The 20,073-nt window shown below is 48.9% G+C and overlaps 1 protein-coding gene across 1 annotated transcript; it reads left to right on the top strand.

Annotated features, from left to right (window-relative positions):
• Positions 1-11,452: 11,452 nt before the first annotated feature.
• Positions 11,453-17,215, top strand: LOC119172636 (endothelin-converting enzyme 1). Its single transcript, XM_075893048.1, has 3 exons — positions 11,453-11,473; positions 14,390-16,075; positions 16,698-17,215. Exons 1-3 carry the CDS (start codon positions 11,453-11,455, stop codon positions 17,157-17,159), a joined length of 2,169 nt encoding a protein of 722 aa, XP_075749163.1. The 3' UTR covers positions 17,160-17,215.
• Positions 17,216-20,073: the final 2,858 nt, after the last annotated feature.

Here is a 20,073-nt window from a genome sequence, read left to right as displayed (position 1 = left end):
CAAGATGATCTATCAGAAGTGCTTGGAAAGTAGATTGTCACTCGAGGCTTGTGTTGCTATAGAAGAGCGGCCGAAATGTGGGAGCTGTCACTGTACCAGGCATATTAAGTAGTAAGACTATAAACGCTGAGGCTCCTGTCACCACTACGCGTGTACAATGGTTGAGGCCGATCGATCCGTCGCGAAAGTTTCAACTGTGTCTAAGACGTAAGAAAAAAACTTCGGCCTGCGCGGAAAACACAGCACTGCAGTCCCAACGAAAGCTAGAAGAGCGGCCTATCGGAGCCTTTTCAAAACACTGTTCTGCTTTACGCGCTCAGCAAAGACACAACCACACGAGACGCTAGCTAGCAAGGGACTGTTTATTGATGGCTGCCGCGCCGCGCGCGCGCCCTCTCTCAAGGTGGCCAGGTGAGGTGGGATCATCCCGATTTATTAAGCGGTGGCCCGCCTGGTACATCCTCCTTTTTCTTTAGGTGATGTAGTCGGCAAAGCGCGTCGGTGCTCTACGTGGCCTAGTTGATCTTCTGAGACTCGAGTCGGCTGCTTCTTGTGCCTGGCAAGTGACCTTATGCTGGGACGGGACCACGTCGGGGTCCCTTGATGGTTGACTTGCAATGGGTGGTGCACGTGCAGCCGACTGGTTCAGTAGAGCATCCGATGCAGGCGCCTGTTGTGACGGATGTCGTTCCTTTCGTGATGCGGATGCTGTTGTCAAATCGGGCGCTGTATCTGATGTTGAATGTTGTCTATGCTGTATAGGCGACGGGATTATCGGTGCGACATCCTTGTCATCCAGTGGGTCTAAGTGTTCGGGCGTCCTTTTTAGATGCTGACGATTCCTTCGATAACGCCGGCCTTCATCTGTACAGACTATGTAAGATCTAGGGCCAGCAAGTTTCTCTACTCGGGCTTTCGGAAACCACCCCTTGTCGTTTCTTATTCTGACGACGTCCCCTTCGGAGAGAGGTGTGAGAGGTATGCCTTTGCCGTGATCCTGTGGATGTTTCCGCACTGACGATGTCGAAGCCGATGAGAAGTCTGGAAGTCGTCCCCGAAGCATCCGTCCCATAAGGAGCTGACTTGGTGTGCGTCCGTCTATCAGGGGCGAGATTCGATAATTGAGCAGTGCAACCCAAAACTCCTCGCCAGCGTACTCACTTTTCTTCAAGAGGCGCTTTACGACCTGTACCCCTTTCTCAGCTAGACCATTGGCCCTGGGGAAGTGTGGACTGGATATGGTATGAGTAAAATCGTATTTTACTGCAAACTGTCTAAACTCTCGCGATGTGAACTGTGGTCCTCCATCGGTACAGACTTCAATGGGTATACCGTGGCGAGCAAACATGGTCCCTAGTGTGTCCACTACGACCTGACTTGTTGACTGAGGCAACTGTTCCACTTCTGGGTAGTTGGAGTAGGCACAGTACGCAACCAGGTAACGCTTGCCCCCATGGTCAAATAGGTCGACACCAATTCGCTGCCACGGCCGCGTTGGGATTTCCCTCGATAACAGTGGCTCTGAAGGTTGCCGGTAGGCAAAGTGCTGACATGTGGCACACTTGCTAATGAGTGACTTGATGTCAGCATTCATCCCAGGCCAGTACATCAGAAGGCGTGCTCTGGCTTTGCACTTGCTCATTCCCAAATGGCCTTCATGAAGACGTTGCAGCATGGATCGCCTCAGACTCTTTGGGATTACCACCCTGCTGCCCCGCAAAAGCACTCCATCAACATATGACAGTTCTGACAAACATGGAGCTAGTTCGCCTGAGACTGGTCGTCCTTCCTGGAGTGCCTCCACCACTTGCTTGAGGTATGGGTCCGCCAGGATTGCAGAGGTCAGTTCAGTCTTCGTGTTCTCACTTACGATGCTGGCTAGCACGCGAGTCGCATGGATGCATACGTCTTGTTCGCTTTCTCCGTCACTCGGTTGGGTTCCTGGAATTCGGGACAGTGTGTCCGCCACTAGCAGATGCTTCCCAGGAACATATTGCAATTTGATATCAAAAGGCATTAGCCTCAAGAAATAGCGCTGCAATCGTGGCGGCATTTCACTCAGGTTCTTTTGTGAAATAGCAAGCAAAGGTCGGTGGTCTGTTTCGACTGTCACTGATAACCCCAGTACGAACTCCCGGAAACGCTCACAAGCAAACGTCACGGCCAGCGCTTCCTTTTCAATTTGGGCATATTTTGTTTCAGCCTTTGAGAGCACCCTTGAAGCATAACCCACTGGGCGCCAATCTTGGTCATGGAGTTGAAGAAGAGCAGCACCTACTGCAAAGCTTGATGCATCAGCTGAGAGTTTCGTTTGCTTCAATGGGTCAAAAACTGCGATCACTGGAGCCGATGTCAAAGCCTTAATAAGATCTTTCCATTCTTTGTCATGGTGAACTTCCCATATGAATTCAACATCATTCTTTATCAATGACCTAAGGGCGTCAGTTCTTTTTGAGAGATTAGGTATGAATTTGCCAAAGTAATTCATAATACCTAAAAACCTTTGAACTTCCTGTTTACTCGACGGCTTTTGCATGTTGGCAACGCATTCAATGAGACTAGCATCGGGTTTTATTCCTTCTTTGCTGATACAATCTCCCAGGAATTTAACTTCGGCCTTCGCGAACAGACACTTTTCTTTGTTCAGTGTCAGGCCAGCCTTTCTCGCTGCCATCAGTGCTGCACGCAGGCGTTGATCATGCTGCTCTTTTGATGCACCCCAAATTAAAATATCATCGACATATACGCGTGTGCCCGGCAGGTTTTCAAACACTTCCGTCATTGCCTTCTGAAATACTTCGGGGGCGGACGCGATACCAAATGGCAGGCGCAAAAATCGGTATCTTCCGAACGGCGTGCTAAAGGTGCAGATCTTTGAAGTGTCTTCGTCTAAGGGGATCTGGTGAAACCCGCTATTGGCATCAAGCTTGGTGAACATCACCGCTCCTGCCAGCTCTGCTTCTATTTCTTCACGTGAGGGTAGCTGATAATGCTCGCGTTTAAGGCTTCGATTAATGTACCGCGGGTCTAGGCATATTCGCATGCGGCCATTCTTCTTCATAATAAGAACAAGTGGACTCACCCAGTCTGACGGCTCTTCCATTTTGCATATGATGCCCTGCGAGACCATCCGGGCCAACTCCTGCTTAAGTGGCGCTCGCAGTGCGTGTGGCACTTTCCTCGGCGGCATGATCGTGGGGCGCGCATCATCCTTCATTGCCAGCGAATATGGTCTACGGATGCAGCCCAGACCGTGGAATAACTCCGGGAACTCGGTGACCCAGTCGGTGCTAACGTCACTTCTTGAAGATACATCGTGAACGCGGGAAATCAGCCCGAAACGTTCTGCTGCATTCAATCCGAGTAGGACTTGCTTGCCTCTCTTGACCACAAAAAAACTGATATTCTCTTGCTGCTCTCCTAGACGTAGTGGCAGACTGATAACGCCCAAATGATGTATTTTGCTTCCTTCGTAGTTAGTAAGTACTGTGGTCGATGGCCGCACCATGGTCGGCAAACGCATCCTGCGAAAGTACGAGTACGGCAATATGTTCGCTTGCGCTCCTGTATCCACTTTCAGTTCTGTCGGGTGCCCGGCAAGGTCCCCTGCCACCGTCCAATCCTGATTTTTGGACACGTTTCTGATTTGTACCGTGAGAACTTGAATGTCTTCATCGGTAGCGTCCGAGGACTCCTCCAGTGCATCTTCTGTTGCAGCGACGCCTAACTCATGAACGCCGCGTCTACTCCTGCAGCAAGCTGCAAAATGGTTTCTTTTGTTGCACAGCGTGCACGTTTTTCCAAACGCTGGGCAGCGTCTTGGTCCGTGAATCTTGCCACAGTAGCCACAGCGTCGACGTTGTCCGCTCGTACGAGACTGTCCGGCAGCGTTTGCAATTTTTTCGACTCTCTGCACTTTCGCTTCGCTTTCAAGAGCCCGGTTCTGCGTTGCTGCCAGTTCCGCGGCTTTGCAGATTTCTACAGCTGATTCTAGGGTTAAGTCCTTCTCCTGAAGCAGGCGTGCACGTAGCTTCTTGTCGACGATACCGCACACTATCTGGTCCCTCACCATCGAGTCCCTAAGTTCGCCAAAATTACAAGTCTGTGCTTTCAACTGAATATCGCGCAAAAACTGTTCGAAAGGTTCACCATCCTGTTGTTGCCGACTGCGCAGAACGTACCTCTCGAATGTCTCGTTGCACCGAGGCGTGCAGTAGTCTTCGAAGGCTTTGACGATCGAGTCATAGTCCTCTCGTTGTTCTGCTGATAGAGGTAGGGTGTTAAACACTTCAATTGCCTCTGGGCCCGCGACGTGTAGAAAGATGGCAGCCTTCTGTGCTGGCGTCCGTTTCTTGTTGGTCTCAGTAGCTTTGAAGTAGAGTTCGATTCGTTGGCGGAACTTTTTCCAGTTGTCGGCCGGAGTATTTGTCAGTACAAGTGGCTCGGGTGGTGGTAGGCAGTCCATCTTCAGCGCAGGGTTCGACTGTTACACTTCTGACACCATGTTCTGCTTTACGCGCTCAGCAAAGACACAACCACACGAGACGCTAGCTAGCAAGGGACTGTTTATTGATGGCTGCCGCGCCGCGCGCGCGCCCTCTCTCAAGGTGGCCAGGTGAGGTGGGATCATCCCGATTTATTAAGCGGTGGCCCGCCTGGTACACATTGGGTATATACTGCAAGCACACTTGCTTGATACCCACCAGGTCATTATTATTAAACTTATTTGGGTAGTATGGCAGCATTCGCTATGCTATATTTCGTCACTCTTCTGAAAAGCGTGCTCTCCGCTAAACACTTGCAAGGAAGTTTGTGTTAATTGTTCTCGCAGTGGCTGACGATGATGAGGAATTATGGCTGAAGTGGGTATGTGCCACAGTTAAAAGGGGAACAAGAACAAGCCTTTGTGATTGGTTAAAGTATTGGACGGCCCACTCGTTATGCTATTCGCATTGCGCGATGACTGGTTGTTATTTTGCTGTTTTAAAACGTTTTATAAGTCGTATTAACGTGATTGCTTTCCCGACATCAAGCTTGCCTAAGGCAAGTTTGACAGTAAGTCACGAGCTCCGGTGTAGCTCAGTGGTCGAATACTGGGCTGGCACCCAGCGGACACGGGTTCGAACTCCACTGTGTCATTGGTGTTAAATCAAGCTTAACTAAGGCAAGTTACAAGCACCGACGTAACTCAGCGGTAGAATACTGGGCTGGCACTTAACGGGCACAGGTTCGAGGCCGACTGTGCCATTGGTGAATGTTTTTTGTTGTTGTTTTTGTTTCGAGCGATGTGATTACGGACACGGGCGGCGGCGGACAATTGTGCGTGACCCGAGTGGTGGTCTCATAACAGCTTTCGCTGTAAAAAGTTGTTACGTCACTACAGTACAATCGCGTCATATTTAATCCCGAGTGCGCGCAGACGTTTGTCGGGTCGTGGAATGGCGGTCTGAGGTGGCCGCAGGAGAAGGCCAATTTGCGGCGATGGGAAATTCGATGAGTTGGTACAGCTTTATTGCAGGTATACATACAGTGCGACTTATACGGCCAAAAGGGGAAAAAAGGAAGGGCGGGGGGGGGGGGGGGTCCGCACTAAGTTTAATCATCAACGCGCTCGAAGAACAAGAGGTAACAGACTTGTCTTTGGTGCGAGTGCGTGCTCAATATGCAAGAGATTGCTATTTTGTATGTGCTTTTACCTGAGTTACACCAAGAGAAGACGACAGCATTCGACATACCGGCCCCTAGAGTGCTTCAAACGTAAAAGAAGAAAGTTGCATATATATGACAAGCTTCGGCGTGACCAGTGCTGAAGCCTTATAATAATATGCGAACAATTTACGATGGGGATAGAGCAAAAGGAAGCAATGCTGGAGACACCAATACCAAGCAGGTGCACCGAACCAGAAGCACCCAGAAATGGTGTTTAGGCAGGTTTGTTGTATAAAGAGAATGTTAAAATATGCTGAGAATAATTAGGTATAGTTCGCCGTTTTACTGCCAAGTTGTGCAGATGAATAACTGAGTGCCCAACCAGGGGTCTCATTCACAAAACTCCTTTTTTGTGAGTGCGTTTTTCTATCGGTCATTCGGCTTCTCTAATACGTCCCATATCACGATTGTCCGAAATGTTTTCTTACGAAAGCCTTCATCGTAAGTTGTTTCGGTGAATACTGGCCCTGAAGACCTACGCAGGTATTTTAGAGGTTGCTCGGAATAAACCTAAGAAACGATTATCTAAGAAACGATTAACCGAAATCAAACGTAATCACATAGAATAAATAAGTGCGCCGTTCATTTCACCTAATGAAAAGAAAAACTCAAGAACTTCACTATCCTGCTGCATGGAGATGGCTTGACACGTGGGTTTTTTTTTTCTTCTTTTGTTTTCTGGCCTGTTTCCTCCTATATGTATGCGCATCTCGCAATAACTTTTCAATTGCAATAAGCGCGCTTGTCCCTTTTGTATCTGTGCTTAGTAAAGTTTCGCGCTGCTACAGTTTTGGATCGTATACTGATTAGAGGGAAATGTTTAAAAAAGTTTTTCAAGGTTCTTTGAGAACCTTAGACATCGCGAGAACTTGTGAGACTCGGCGAGATCCAATAACGTATACAGCTATAGGCCCCACAGTGCCTTTTGAGACTTGACAAAATCATGCGGATGTGCTTTCAGAAATACTTCGCATTAATAAAATTTACACCATTGAAGTAGGTATTCAAAATGTATCACGAGACGGCTAGCGCCTGGTTAATGCCAATCAGCCGTCCTGGCACTCGTTAATTGTTTGCGACCAGTTCTCCCGATAAATGTACCTTTCTGATGATACTTTTCAATCGACTTCAACTCGGCTGCTTCATGTATTTTCTCTCACCATTTGCATAAATATTACTTGTTTATACTTGTTTTTTAATTAGGCAGACTACCATTTCCATATTTCGTGGACTTGCTTTTTAAAAGATTCGGTCCATCTGGCAGGGTTGGTACCAGCACATGGCACGAAGAAGAAACAGAAGAAGAATACTCTGCTTGCCGTCCTGCCGTTCTTTTTTGGTGGGCCCTGCAAACGGTTACTTTGAAATGGAGCCAAGCAATGCCAAGCAAGATCAGGCCTCTAAAAGGCTTCGCCCACCAATGGTGAGTCTATTGTGCTGAACCTTTCTCCGTCTGTCATGAACTATATTGAGTTACCGAATTCACTAGATGTTGCACGCTGTCGTACCACCCAGTGCATCATCAAGAGTCCTGCTGCATACCGTCACTTCCAGCACACTACTCGGCACATTAGTTGCGGACGAACTACAGAGTGCCGCGAGTCGGAATCTGCGTCCTCATATAATTCAGCTCTGGAAACACCGCTGACGTTACCACAAGTAACAACGATAGGTGATTTAGTATAACACCTATTGGTCGCTAAAAGCATAGAGTTTCCTAAAGTTAACTAGAGGGAAGTCTGGTGCTGCAATCACTCAGCCGACATGGAAATGATTGTTAATAAACAAATTTGCCCGGTCTTTTGTGTTTGCGGGCTTCGAACGCTTGTATAGCTTTGTTTACTGCTGCGTTTTCGTTTTGTTTTGAATAAAAGAACGAACTGTTTTGAACTTCATGCATTGTGAAGGTGGTGATATGCAACTGCTGGACATTTGCTAATTGTCGTTTCGGGACAAAGCAGCTCCAAGCTACGCGAATCTAAACGCAGCGAAAGTACGAAGATTGAACAAATGTGTGTACTATTTATCGTTCCTATACTGGCTGAAGCGCCGTGCGTTGCAGCTCTCATATAAAGTCCCTCTACTTCGTAAAAGTAGCGCCAACTGCTCTCCCCTCCGCCGCCTCCTCTCCTGCGCGCCTTTCGCGAGCGACGGTTGCGCCCCCTCGAACGCTCCATGTGGATGCGTGAAGCTTTCAGGCCGGTTGCGCAATGGCGCTGCCGCTTAAGCCACAGGCGTGGCCGCGTGCCATGTCTCGCATACGGCTGTGTGTAATGATTCTTTTCGGGGCAAAACTCCTTATAGCGGCACCCGTTCGTCCCCCGTAGTATGTAACAAGTATAGCATTTTGACCTCCAAGGTGGTGCCGGTGAGAGACTTCTGTGCGTTGTTGAACAATAAAAAATAGTGCTCAATGTACATGTCAATGGCTGCTAATGGGGAATGAGAGACAGGAGCATTTAGCTTTTAGTTAACCTGCAGGCTGCGATCACCATTAGCAGCCATTGGCATGTACATTGAGCACTATCTGACAAGAAAGGGTTGCTACGTTATACTCGCTGGGTGTAACCTCCTTAGCTTTAGAAAGGTTTAGCGAGCGTTGAGCCGCAGTGCCATGAATACAATGAACTTGTATATACCATGAATAAACTCGAGGTGGTTAAAAATGGGAAGTAGATACGAAGCGCAAGCCGTAAGATAGTAAAAGCCGAATTCTCCGCCTTTCATTTCCCATTAGCAGCCATTGGCATGTACAATGAGCACTATCTGACTGAAAAAAAAAAAGGCAGCATATCCACGGAGTGAATAATGGAGAGTGGGGCGAAGTATTCATCCGTCCATGCGTCCGTCTGTGTGACCGTCCATGCGTCTGTTCGTGCACCCGTCCCTGCGTCCGTTCATGCATCCATCCATGCATCTGTCTATATATGTGTCCGTTCGTCCATCTATTCAACACTCCAAGTCCCACCATCTCGCATCTTTTTATCATATATTCCCCATATAGAAGCTCCGCCATTCAGTGGACATTCCAAGGACTAAACGAGAGGTGGCACACGCACACTTTCTTACGGCTTGCGCTTCGGGTCTACTTCCCATCTTCAACCACCTTGAGTTTATGGTATATACTAGTTCACTGTATTCATGGCACTGCGGCCCAATGCTCGCTAAACCTTTCTAAAACCAAGGAGGTTACGCCCAGCGAGTATAACGTAGCAACCTTTTCCTGTCAGATAGTGCTCAATGTACATGCCAGTGGCTGCTAATGTGAAATGAGAGACAGGAGGATTCAGCTTTTAATTTCTTACGGCTTGCGCTTCGTATCTGCTTCCCCCCTTTAACCACCTCGAATTCATTCATGGTATATACTAGTTCATTGTATTCATGGCCCTGCGGCTCAACGCTCGCTAAACCTTTCTAAAACTAAAGAGGTTACAGCCAGCGAGTATAATGTAGCAACCCTTTCTTGTCCGATAGTGCTCAATGTACATGCCAATGGCTGCTAATGGGGATCGCAGCATGCGCGTTGACTAAAAGCCGAATGCTCCTGTCTCTCATTCCCCATTAGCAGCCATTGGCATGTACATTGAGCACTATTTTTTATTGTTAAACAACGCACAGAAGAAATCTCTCAACGGCACCACCATGGAGGTCAAATGTTATACCTATTTCGGGTATGTGCCACTGGTGGTTACGTACTACGAGGGACGCACAAGCCACGCCATAAGGAGCCTCGCCCCTAAAATTTTGCTACGTGATACTCGCTAGGCGTAACCTCCTTGGTTTTCGAAAGGTTTAGCGAGCGTTCGGCCGCAGGGCCATGAATACAGTGAACTATAGTATATACCATGAACTCGAGGTGGTTAAAGGTGGGAAGTGGACCCGAAGCGCAAGCCGTAAGAAAGTGTGCGTGTGCCACCTCTCGTTTAGTCCTTGGAATGTCCGCTGGATGGCGGTGCTTCTATATGGTGAATATATGATGAAAAGATGCAAGAGGGTGGTAGTTGGAGTGTTGAATAGATGGACGAACGGACACATAGACAGATGCATGGATGGACGCATGAACGGACGCAGGGGCGGCTGCATGGACGAACGCAGGGACGGACGCACCAACAGACGCACGCACGGACGGGCTGATGGACGCAATGACGGTCACACTGGCGGACGCATGGACGGACGGAAGCAAGAACGAATGGACGGACGAATTCTTCGCCCCACTCTGCATCATTCACTCCGTGGATATGCTGCGATTTTTTGTAATAACGTTCATTAATGAGCTTCCGCTGATTCGCGCCTAAATATGACAGTAGGAAGTAAGTGTGCGCCACTGGCTAAGTGGTATTCAAGGTGGAAAATAGCGAAGCAGAAGGAAACTAGTTTGAATATGCTAAGCAGGGCGTAAAGATTTTATAAGAGGTCCTTAGGTACTACCAGAGCGTGTGATTTGACGGGTGGGAAAGCACTTGCTTTCTGAGTTGAATGCTTAGTCTGGAGCCTCAATGTGTTTTACACAAATGCTTCTACTAAACCTGCCCCACACGGCTTCGCACGGTCGAAGCAGTCGAACCGTGAATTTAATCTTTTAGATGCGGAGCATCTTATACTCGCGCCTTGTAGTGCGCCGTCCGCGCCGTCCGCGCCGTCCGCACCGCTTCTCGAACATTCGACAGCTGACGCGCGCGCATGCGCCGTCGCGCCGTCGCCCACTCTTCCACCATCTGTGCATCCCTTCCTCCTCTACACACCGCGCGCGCTTCACTCCTCCACCATCTGTGCACCCTTCCTCCTCTACACACCGCGTTCGACATCTACAATTCTCTTTATTCTCCAGTGGACGCGCATGTGGCGTCGCGCTTCGAGAACATTCAGCAGCTGACAGTGCATGCGCCGTCGTGCTGTATATATACTCAAGGTCGGCGCTCGCTCGCTCAGTTGCCGCTCGTCGGTTGGTTTGTACGGCGCGTCGACGTCCAAGGTCGCGGTGAAATGAATTCCAACGAATCCACAAACACAATGATCGACGTCCCTTCGACCAGCGCCGCCCTTTCGCATACGTGTGTACGTGTTCACTCATTTAACACCCCCTCCTACAACCACGTTAACCAATTTAGCCATCGACCCAAGTAAGTCGCAATTTAACACCCCATTTCACAACCACGTTAACCAATTTAGCCATCGACCCAAGTAAGTCGCACTTTAACACCCCGTTAACCAATTATATGGTCCGCATCCTCCTCAGTGTTCCCCCGAGGGAAGCTGCGGGCAATTTTTTTATTTCTGCGTTCATTTTCGCAGTTGGTGTGGGTGTGCGCACCGTCTAACTCCCTTATAGTGCGCCAGGAGAGCTGCAAACGATGTACAATTTGTAGCAAACTGCACGCCGTTCACGGTCCTTTTCGAAGCATAGCGTCTTCCTGTATATCTGCCGTGGATATGGGTAACTGGGTTTACTTAAAAAGGTTGAGATAAAATACTGTAAACACGACGCGCTATTTATTGCATCGGTAAGAAATATTTACGTGGCAGCTGTGATGTCAAGCCACGCCGTTTGGGAAGTTCCCGTGCGTGTAAACTATCTCTATCATATATAACTGCAGCAATGTCTGCGATTCCCACGAATGTGTTTCATCAAAACTTCATGACGTTTCACATATGTTATTTCTCCTGCCCGCTGCGGTGATGTAGCGGCGCTCGCCTGTTGACCCGAAGGTCGCGTGTTCGGTCCCGGCAATTCAATAGAGGTGAAATGCTGAAGGCCCTGTGCGATGTCAGTGCACGTTTAAAAACACCAGATGGTCAAAAGAGCCCTACACTACGGCGCGCCTCATAATCATATCGCGGACTCGTGAAACAAAATATATCAGTATTAACTCATTTGCCTGCCTGCCCAATGGCGCGCATGCGCCGTTCTGGGATGTTTGGCCTGTGCGGAACAGCTTGCACCCATTGTCGTATGCATAACGCTTATATGTTAACTGACAATAAATGAAGTTATTAAACCATATGTTTTCTGCCAATAGTAAGAGGCAAGAAAGATTTAAAACCAATATGCTGAAAGCAACGACATTAACCACCTCGTTCTATTGAAGTGCCGAATTTCAAACGGACATCTTCAGCGGCTGCAGCTCGAATAAAAATTCCACTTAACGAGCATACCTTTCTGAAACATGTTTTTTATTTCCGTACTTTTATGCAATACGAAATGTTTTGCAAAAGTGCAGCACAGGTGATATATGTCAGTTAGGCTTATTACACAAAAAAATGAAACAAAAAATTACGCAAAAGTTTCATATTCTTAAAAATTACCCCGCGAAACAGAAACAACAAAGAAAAAGACAGAGCAAAAAATCAAATATGCAACATGGACTAACAATGAATATCACAGAGTTATAAAATGCGGTGGGCTGACATTCTTTTGCAGTAAGAACTTGGTGAAATGGCAGACAATAAAACAGTGGTAGCCTGCACTGAACATTTGTGCTTTAGACAGCGAAAGCACCAGACGGTTATTGCAAGGAAAAGCAAATGCGTATGTTCCCACATTGCCTCCACATATCACAAAATATTGATGTAAGCACATGCACGAGAAAAACTAGGTGCTAGACACTGTCATATAAGAAGGATTAACTTTGGTGATGCTGTGAAAACAGATGAAGCAAAAGTATGATAAAACTTTCATTCCGCTAAGTTGAGGCCGCATATAACGACCAGCACAGTTCATCAACAAAGTGAATGTGCCCTCTCCCTAAGCACGTTCTACCTGGAATTATTTTACATTAGTAGTAGCAGCTTGCTTGCCAAGGCTGCGACTGCCACACTTTGTAGTGATATTTTCAGCACTCAGTTGATTCTTCTTGCGGAAAAAAATGTGAACTCTCGTTCGAAAAAATACCCTCAATAACTTGTCTTCAATGTTGTGGCAGTCAGGGAAACAGTTCATGAATGAAACATTCCATGAATTTGCAGAAAATTCTGACTGTCGCTCAGAAGTGGTTCGCGAAATTACAAAGTATGATGGAGGAGCTGCTCGTAAATACACGGCCTTCGATGAACTCTGCGCGCAGTTTTTTTTTTTTTTTGCTATCGCATTTTCATTCTGACACTTGCTCTGTATTCGCTCTTCCATCCGCATATCACAGTGAAAGGTTGGTAGAATGTGTGAAACACAACCTAGTGTTGCAGTGCATGACACTCGTTCTTTCAGAGTTAATAATATGCGGGCCAAAACCGCGATATGATTATGAGGCACGCCATAGTGGGGGGCTCCGGAAATTTCGACCATCTGGTGTTCAAGACAATTCCTTGCTCGAGCAAGTGACTGTCTTGGTGCATGACAAATTCCACAAACTTTTCCGTGACACTGAATAAGTAATACACCACATATGTCACACGGCAAAGCAAGGCACCTGTCAAGAGTAAAAACGCACGAGCACTTTACCTCACAAAGCTGCGCCGATCTCGGCTCGAAGTTTACTCGACCTATTCTGTGGAGCCTGACTTAGCGACGACCGGCATTCTCTTTTCCGCGCGGAATGGCAAAAAACTTTTTCCCTTGGGTGTCACGGTTATGGCAGCCAAACGCACAGCAACCCGGCATCGCGACAAAATGAGCGAGACGCACACATGCGCTTCACAATTCGTGCACTTCACATCGGGCAAATACACAGCAAATGGCACGTTGGAACCTTCAACATGGCGCCGAGAGGCGAAGGAAACAAAATACAGAGAAATGGGGAGCGCGCTACCATGTGACCGCAGCCGCCCTATCAGAGGCGTAGAGAGGAGGAAGCGGCGTAGATCAAGAGAATGCTGTACTTTCCCGAAGGTACAGGGGCTTTACTCTCATAGACTCTATAGCGCCACAGTTCCCTCTGGAGTACTTATAGAAAACTATGGTTGAAAGAACTGTTTTAGACATTTTCAACAGTTCACGTGAATTTGTATACGCATACGGGGTTTAATGGCTTGTAGAGTCATGAGTCTCATGACCCATTAGGAACAATTTAGATTATCATTATTATTTCATGTGGCATTAGGTTTGTCTACGCTGTAGTCTCAGCATGTGCCTATTGATAAGCTGTGATTCAAAATATGTACGTACACTATCACTTTTTACGAAAGGGAACACGCGAGCACCTGGCCTGCGCGCTCTCGCAGCTGCTTTCAGCACGTTCAAACGAGAACGGGGCAACCACAGCCTCTTTTCGCGTCATCTACGATTATGCTAGACCCAATACCCGCAATAGTGCGGGCCTGGCCTCTTGCACAATCACCTGAAAGAAGGAAATTGTTGCAATCTTGCCGCCAGTTTCAAATCGCAAATGACTGTTTTTCTCGCCTCTGCATGACGCGGGAGGAGGCTTGCGGTTTAGGGAGCCTGCATGACCACTGTGGTCATGTAGGCTCCTCACTGTGGTTGCTCTCGTTCTCGCTTGAACGCGCGGCAAGCATCCGCTTGAGCACGCAGGCCACGCACTTGCATGTTCCCTTTCATGAATGTTTACTGTGTACATATAGCCACGTGTCAGACAGCAGTTACTAGAAGCATAAATTTCTCTGAACTTTGTCATGCCACGAAGTGTAAATATACAAACGCACGAACAGTGGTGTACAACAATTTGACGGGTCTTTGAAATAGCCGTAACATAAAGTTCTCTAAAAACGTTCTCTGTGTTTTTCGTAGAAGGTTGACTGGCTGTACCAGCCTGCAAACCGCATCAAGCTAAGCCCTCCTTCGCTTCCCGAGCGTCTGAAACGAGACAGCAGGGCTGCTGCGGTAGCCGCTCTTCTCGCACTCGCAGTCGCAGTCTGCGTCGTGTCCGCCGTCGCTGTCCCAATCGCACGGCGCGTCCGACGCGCCGCCCAGCTCGTCGGCCTGTGCGAGACCACGGCGTGCACCTCGTACGCCCGCATGGTGGCGCAAAGCACGTCGGGATCGGTCAACCCGTGCCACAACTTCTACCGCTTCGTCTGCGAAGGCTACGCCAACTCGTCACGCTCGGTGTTCCGGGACCACATGGACACCTTCACGAACCTCGTGGCACGCTCTCTGCGCACAGCCGTCGCGCCGGAGTCGGCTCAGAGCGCCTTCGAAAAGGCAGCCGTCTTCTACCAGTCATGCGTCGCTGTTGTCGCCGAGGGGGTGAGCCAGTTCGACCAGTTTCGAGCGATCATGACTGACGCCGGAATCCTCTGGCCACAAGTTTCCAAAAGACCAAACATCATGGCATCAATGCTCAAGATGGCCGTCACCTTGAACGTTTACACCCTCGCCTTTTTCGTGGCCGAATATGACAGGGGAACGTGCTTTATTCAGATATGGAAGGGGGACGTCCTGGAGCACCTGAAGCGACGTCGCCAAGAACTTGAATCCCACGACAAGTATGAGGTTTACTACGACTCTTTTGTCCAAGTGTTTGAAGGGTATGATGGGAATGCGTCAATGGGTGGCTCTTTGCTAAACGCGGCTACCTCTGGCAGCACGTCGACGCGTTGGGAGTATTTCCTCCAAATTGAAAACATCGCTTTCCACTACCTCACTGGACGAAAAGCGGCTGTGAAAACTGTATTCAATGATGTCGGCAAATTAAATCACGTGTCTCCGTCTATATCGCCAAAACGCTGGGCCGACTTGTTCGGTCAAATGATGTTCGCGCCACTCAATAAATCGGAAAACCTATCGTTCGCGTCCCTGCCATGTTCTCAACAGATAACAGTGTGGGATGTGCAATACCTACACGCTTTGGATGACCTATTACTTGCTATCGGCGAGCAGCGGCTCCACTTCTACTATGGCTGGACCGTCGTCCAGGCTTTGGCTCGCTTCATGTCTTACGGCCTGGCCGTACTCAGCTACGGAAGCAAGAAGTCAGCGCGGTACCAGTCGTCCCTTCACTGCTTGCGACTGACAGAGACAACTGTGGGTGTGGTAATGTACCAGAGGTACGCAGCCGAGAACTTCAGACAAGACATACGGGTTGAGTTGCACGAAATAGTGAATGTGGTGTACTCGGCGCTTCTGAGCAACCTTCAGGTGATTCCGGAGCTGGACATGCGCGACACGTCGATTAACTTGCGGCAGCTAGAGCGCACGCTTCTTCCGAGGCTCGAGTTTCTAGACAACAAGGACCGACTTGATAGGCTGTTCACCGACGTGCCGTCTATGGCTCGCAGCTCATTCGCCCGCAATTGGCTGGAGCTACAGAGGGGACTGCGTCGGATGAACTCCGACGTGCGCAGAGCCATCAGCTCTTGGTACCTGTCGAGCATCGTGGGGGGAGCCAATGGTTACTCGAACCACAAGGCTGGCAGCAAGGGAGAGCTTGGACTCGCACCCTACTTGACCCTGCTGCCACTGTACGATTCGAATGTAAGTATCTAACATTTTGCAGCACCTTGCGCGTTCAACGAACCTTTTGCTTTCTTGAGATAAAAAAAAGCTAACAGGGTACCATATGAAATCGCTCAAGATAACTCGAAGGTGCAAGCAGCTCTTTTTTTCCTCAATCCATGTGTTAGTATCCCCCCCCCCAACGCACAAAAAAGAGAAAAACTTTTTCGAGAACTTTAGGTGCCTAACGTAGCTTGTACTACATGCCTCCAGGATCTTAGATGATGCAAACTTACTGCATGTCACCTGGTTTTGCACTGCCTCCAAGATCGGCACACATTTGACCAAGCGGCAATGTCATGTGATCAAGTCATCATATGACGTCATACGGTGGCATCATCACGTGATGATGACTTTTTGCATTACTGGTGTTGACGCCGACCAGGGGTGTAGCTAAGGGATGGCACATCAAACTCGTGCCCCCCCCCCCCCCCCAATGTTTTTCGCCATGACATGGAGAGCGAAAGCGCGCCCTTGCAAAAATCAAAGAGCTCCCCCCCCTTTCCCAAAATTATTCTGGCTACGCGCCTGACTCCTATGGTCAATTTTTGTGGTTTCATGGGGCACCTGAGGCAATCGTCTTAACAAAACTGTTTCGCAGGTGGTGGACAGCGTCAAGTACGGCGGTCTTGGCTCGCTGATCGCTGAGGCCACGTTTCAGTTCTTCGTGGACCATTTGCCTGAGCAGAGCGGCTTCCACTCCCTCCTGGACCAGCGCAGTCACTGCTATGAAACCGCTGGAACACTGCGCGGTCTTCACGGAGATCCTGTCAAGCGTGCAGCTTTCAACCGCGCCATCGCTCAGTCCTTTCTGTGGTACGCGTTTCGGTCTCCACTGCGACGACGTGACTATAATTGGCGCCTGCACGGCCTCGCATCCTTCACCGAGCAGCAATTGTTTTTCATTGCCTCCTGCTTTCCGCTGTGTGCCGGATACCAGAGTGGAGTGGCCGAACTCACGTGCAACGAGCCTCTGAGGCATAGCCGACACTTTCCGGGTGCCTTCCGTTGCCCGGGCGGTGCGCCCATGAATCCCCGACTGAAGTGCAGCGTATTTTACTAGCTCACCTTCGCCGCGTCTTTACAAACTCTGACTGTCGGCTTTGATCTAATAAATAATAGTTGTACTTCGCCTCACTTAGATGGATGATGGCTCCTGAGCAGCGGTTTGGTGACAGGGTAGATATCTAAGACTCGAAGAGTGCTTCTGTAGCGAATACTTACAGCTTCTCTGTCACTGTCGAAGATGTGGAAATTTCTACGAAAGTTCGCGCCATCATGTTGCATACTACCAGAAGTATGTGGACGAACAGTCCAAGAAGGAAATCAAGGACACCTTGATCTGGTGCTACCGCACGCTGCTTGTGGCTGACCCAAGGCGCTGCGAGCCCAAGAACTCTGGGTAAACCTGGCGCTGGTGCCATATACCAGAAGTCCTATCGTTGGACCTTTGCCTATTAAGGCAAAGGTCCAAAGTGCTTATAGACTGGTGTGTTGAAAAGGTGGACCCATGATGTGATTACCACACCAAGATGAAATGCAGGCAAAGTTGCGTAAGCGCAGCGCAACTATTATACTTGGTCAACACGCTGCATCCCGGATGTCGCGTGTAAGGCTGATACAGCCAGAGAGGACAAGTGCTAGGAATGTGGCTTCAAAATGCTCTATATGCCGAGACTGACTGCGTGGCTTCTTTATTTCGTCCTCCACGCAAAGCACGGGAATGAATTTTCTACCCAAGCATTGATTGATTGATATGCGAGGTTTATTGCCCCAAAACCACCATATGATTAAGAGAGACGCCGTAGTGGAAGACTCCGAAAATTTTGACCACCTGGGTTCTTTAACGTGCACCCAAATCTGAGCACACGAGCCTACAGCATTTTCGCCTCTATCGAAAAGGCAGCCGCCACAGCCTGGATTTAATCCCGCAGCCTGCGGGTCAGCAGCCGAGTACCTTAGCCACTAGACAACCACGGTGGGGCTTTCTCCCCGAGCAAGCATGATCTCAGTAGAGAGGAATGAAACAGGATTGAGAAAGCTGGAGGATGCTTTACAATGACTGACGAAACTGGGGCAGACTGCTAGAAGGCACGTACTTTGCGGCTGAACAGACATGATCGGCCAAGGTCAGAAGTGTGCCGGCCATAGAGTTACCTAATTCAAATAACTAGAGGGGGCTCAGGTGCTACGATTGTTCAGTGACCATGGGAATCATGGGTATGACATAGATTTGCCTAGTCTTCGTGCTTGCGGGCGGCGAACTGCACTTGCGGCTTCGTTTATAGCGGTATTTTTTGATTTGAAGGAAAAAACAGGCTTTCACCTCGTGACTCTATTTGAAGTGATAAGCCTAAAAGATTAAGGTGGTGAAGCGAACTGCCGAACATTTGCCGATTGTTGTTTCGCGACAAAGCAGCTTCAAGCCCCGCGACGCCAGAGCGAACGTAAAGTACGAAGACAAGGCAAATCTATGTCATACACATAGTTATCATGCTCGCTGAAGCGCCATGCGTTGCAGCTCCCATAGACACTAGCGCCAGTGTTCCCTCTAGCGTATATTCAGGAAACGCTGTGGTGCTGGCCATGGTTTCCGAGATGGTGGGCGCGGGCGCGCCACGTGCCCGCTATCTCGGAGGCTATGTGCTGGCTGTAGCTTGAGTTCGCTGGCCGCGTTCGGCGCCCACACAGGATTCACTTACCACGCGAACGTACGTGGAAGTTATGATACGCCGCAGTAGTGAGCCCCGAAAATTTCGCATTTCGGTGAAAGCCCTGCATTTTGTTCCCTTCGTTATGCGACCACCGCGGCCGAGATTGGACTGGACGCTTTCTGATCAGCATAGGCGCGCGCACAGAGGCGGATGGGGAAGGAGTGATATGGCTGACAAGGGGGGTGGTCACCCCCTTGGTCGCCTAAGAGGGGAGAGGGGAAGCGCAATCTCTTTTCCGTACGTTGGCTTTAATAAGGAGGAGGCTGCACTGCGATGAACTTTCACCCCACATAAAAGGGAATCCTGAACACGCCTATGCTAATCAGTTGCTAGAGCCCGGATTATAGGCCAATGCTTTTTTTTTTTGCATTTCTATTGCCCCATTTCGACATATGAGAATGAATTAGAGGTCAAAATGGGCCACTGTAGTGTTTGTATAGTGCCTATAAATGCCTACTTTTTTGGCGTCAGTGCCTAAATCCTTATAAATGCCCATATGTTCCGTTTTGTTTTGTTTTGTTTTCTTTTAGAAGCAGTACCTGTACGAGCCCTATATAAGATCGATTTTTGCTTTCGAGCGCCGTTTGAGAACAATATTCATGTTACCGGGCATAACTTACTGTTTGCAACTCTATAGGATTCAACCTTGTCATCTAGTACAATCAACTTCCTAAAACAGCAGCTATAGCAGGACCGAAACGACGGGACGCACCGTCCATTAAGCGCCGATGCTCTCACATGGTGCGAGCGGTTGGCGAATGCGAAACATTGGAAAGCAGCTAGCGGAAAGGAGATGGAAGAGCAAAATTAAGAGAAATCTGATGTGCATGTGGCTTTCATTTTCTTGTAATCTACATCTTGACGTGTTCACCGACAGGCGAGAAATTAACTCCACGTGGTTACACTAGGCAAAAACGAGGAATCCTTCTCTTCTGGCATTTTAGCGCTCTAGCTAGCTAGTTGGTCCTGCGCTGCTTTAATCAGCCATGCCTTAAAGAAGCGATCCAGGAGTGTGTTAATTTGATTGTGGACTCGTGAATCTCCTCGGAAAACTTGCACGCTTGAGCTTTACCTGCAACAGTAGCCGCGGTGGTGCAATCGTCCCCCGTGCTCCCCGCCTTTAATCGCGCCGCGAGGAAGGTCACAGCTGTGCGCGTAACACTGGCAGTTTACAGAATATCGCCATTTAATATATCCCAGGAGAAGAGACTTTTGCCGCACTCGTAAACAAGAAGTGGCTATCACAAGGCTGCTTTGCCGGGT

Source organism: Rhipicephalus microplus, chromosome 4 (assembly GCF_043290135.1).
Source record: "Rhipicephalus microplus isolate Deutch F79 chromosome 4, USDA_Rmic, whole genome shotgun sequence".
Classification (NCBI taxonomy): Eukaryota; Metazoa; Arthropoda; class Arachnida; order Ixodida; family Ixodidae; genus Rhipicephalus; species Rhipicephalus microplus.
This window is presented reverse-complemented; position numbering and strand designations above follow the sequence as displayed.

What these genes read in the sequence shown, in the direction of transcription:
- LOC119172636 (XM_075893048.1), top strand. Translation starts at nt 11,453, where the DNA reads ATGCTGAAGGCCCTGTGCGAT. An exon ending in TGCTGAAGGCCCTGTGCGAT is followed by an intron (nt 11,474 to 14,389) that starts GTCAGTGCACGT and finishes TGTTTTTCGTAG; the next exon opens with AAGGTTGACTGGCTGTACCA. An exon ending in TGCCACTGTACGATTCGAAT is followed by an intron (nt 16,076 to 16,697) that starts GTAAGTATCTAA and finishes ACTGTTTCGCAG; the next exon opens with GTGGTGGACAGCGTCAAGTA.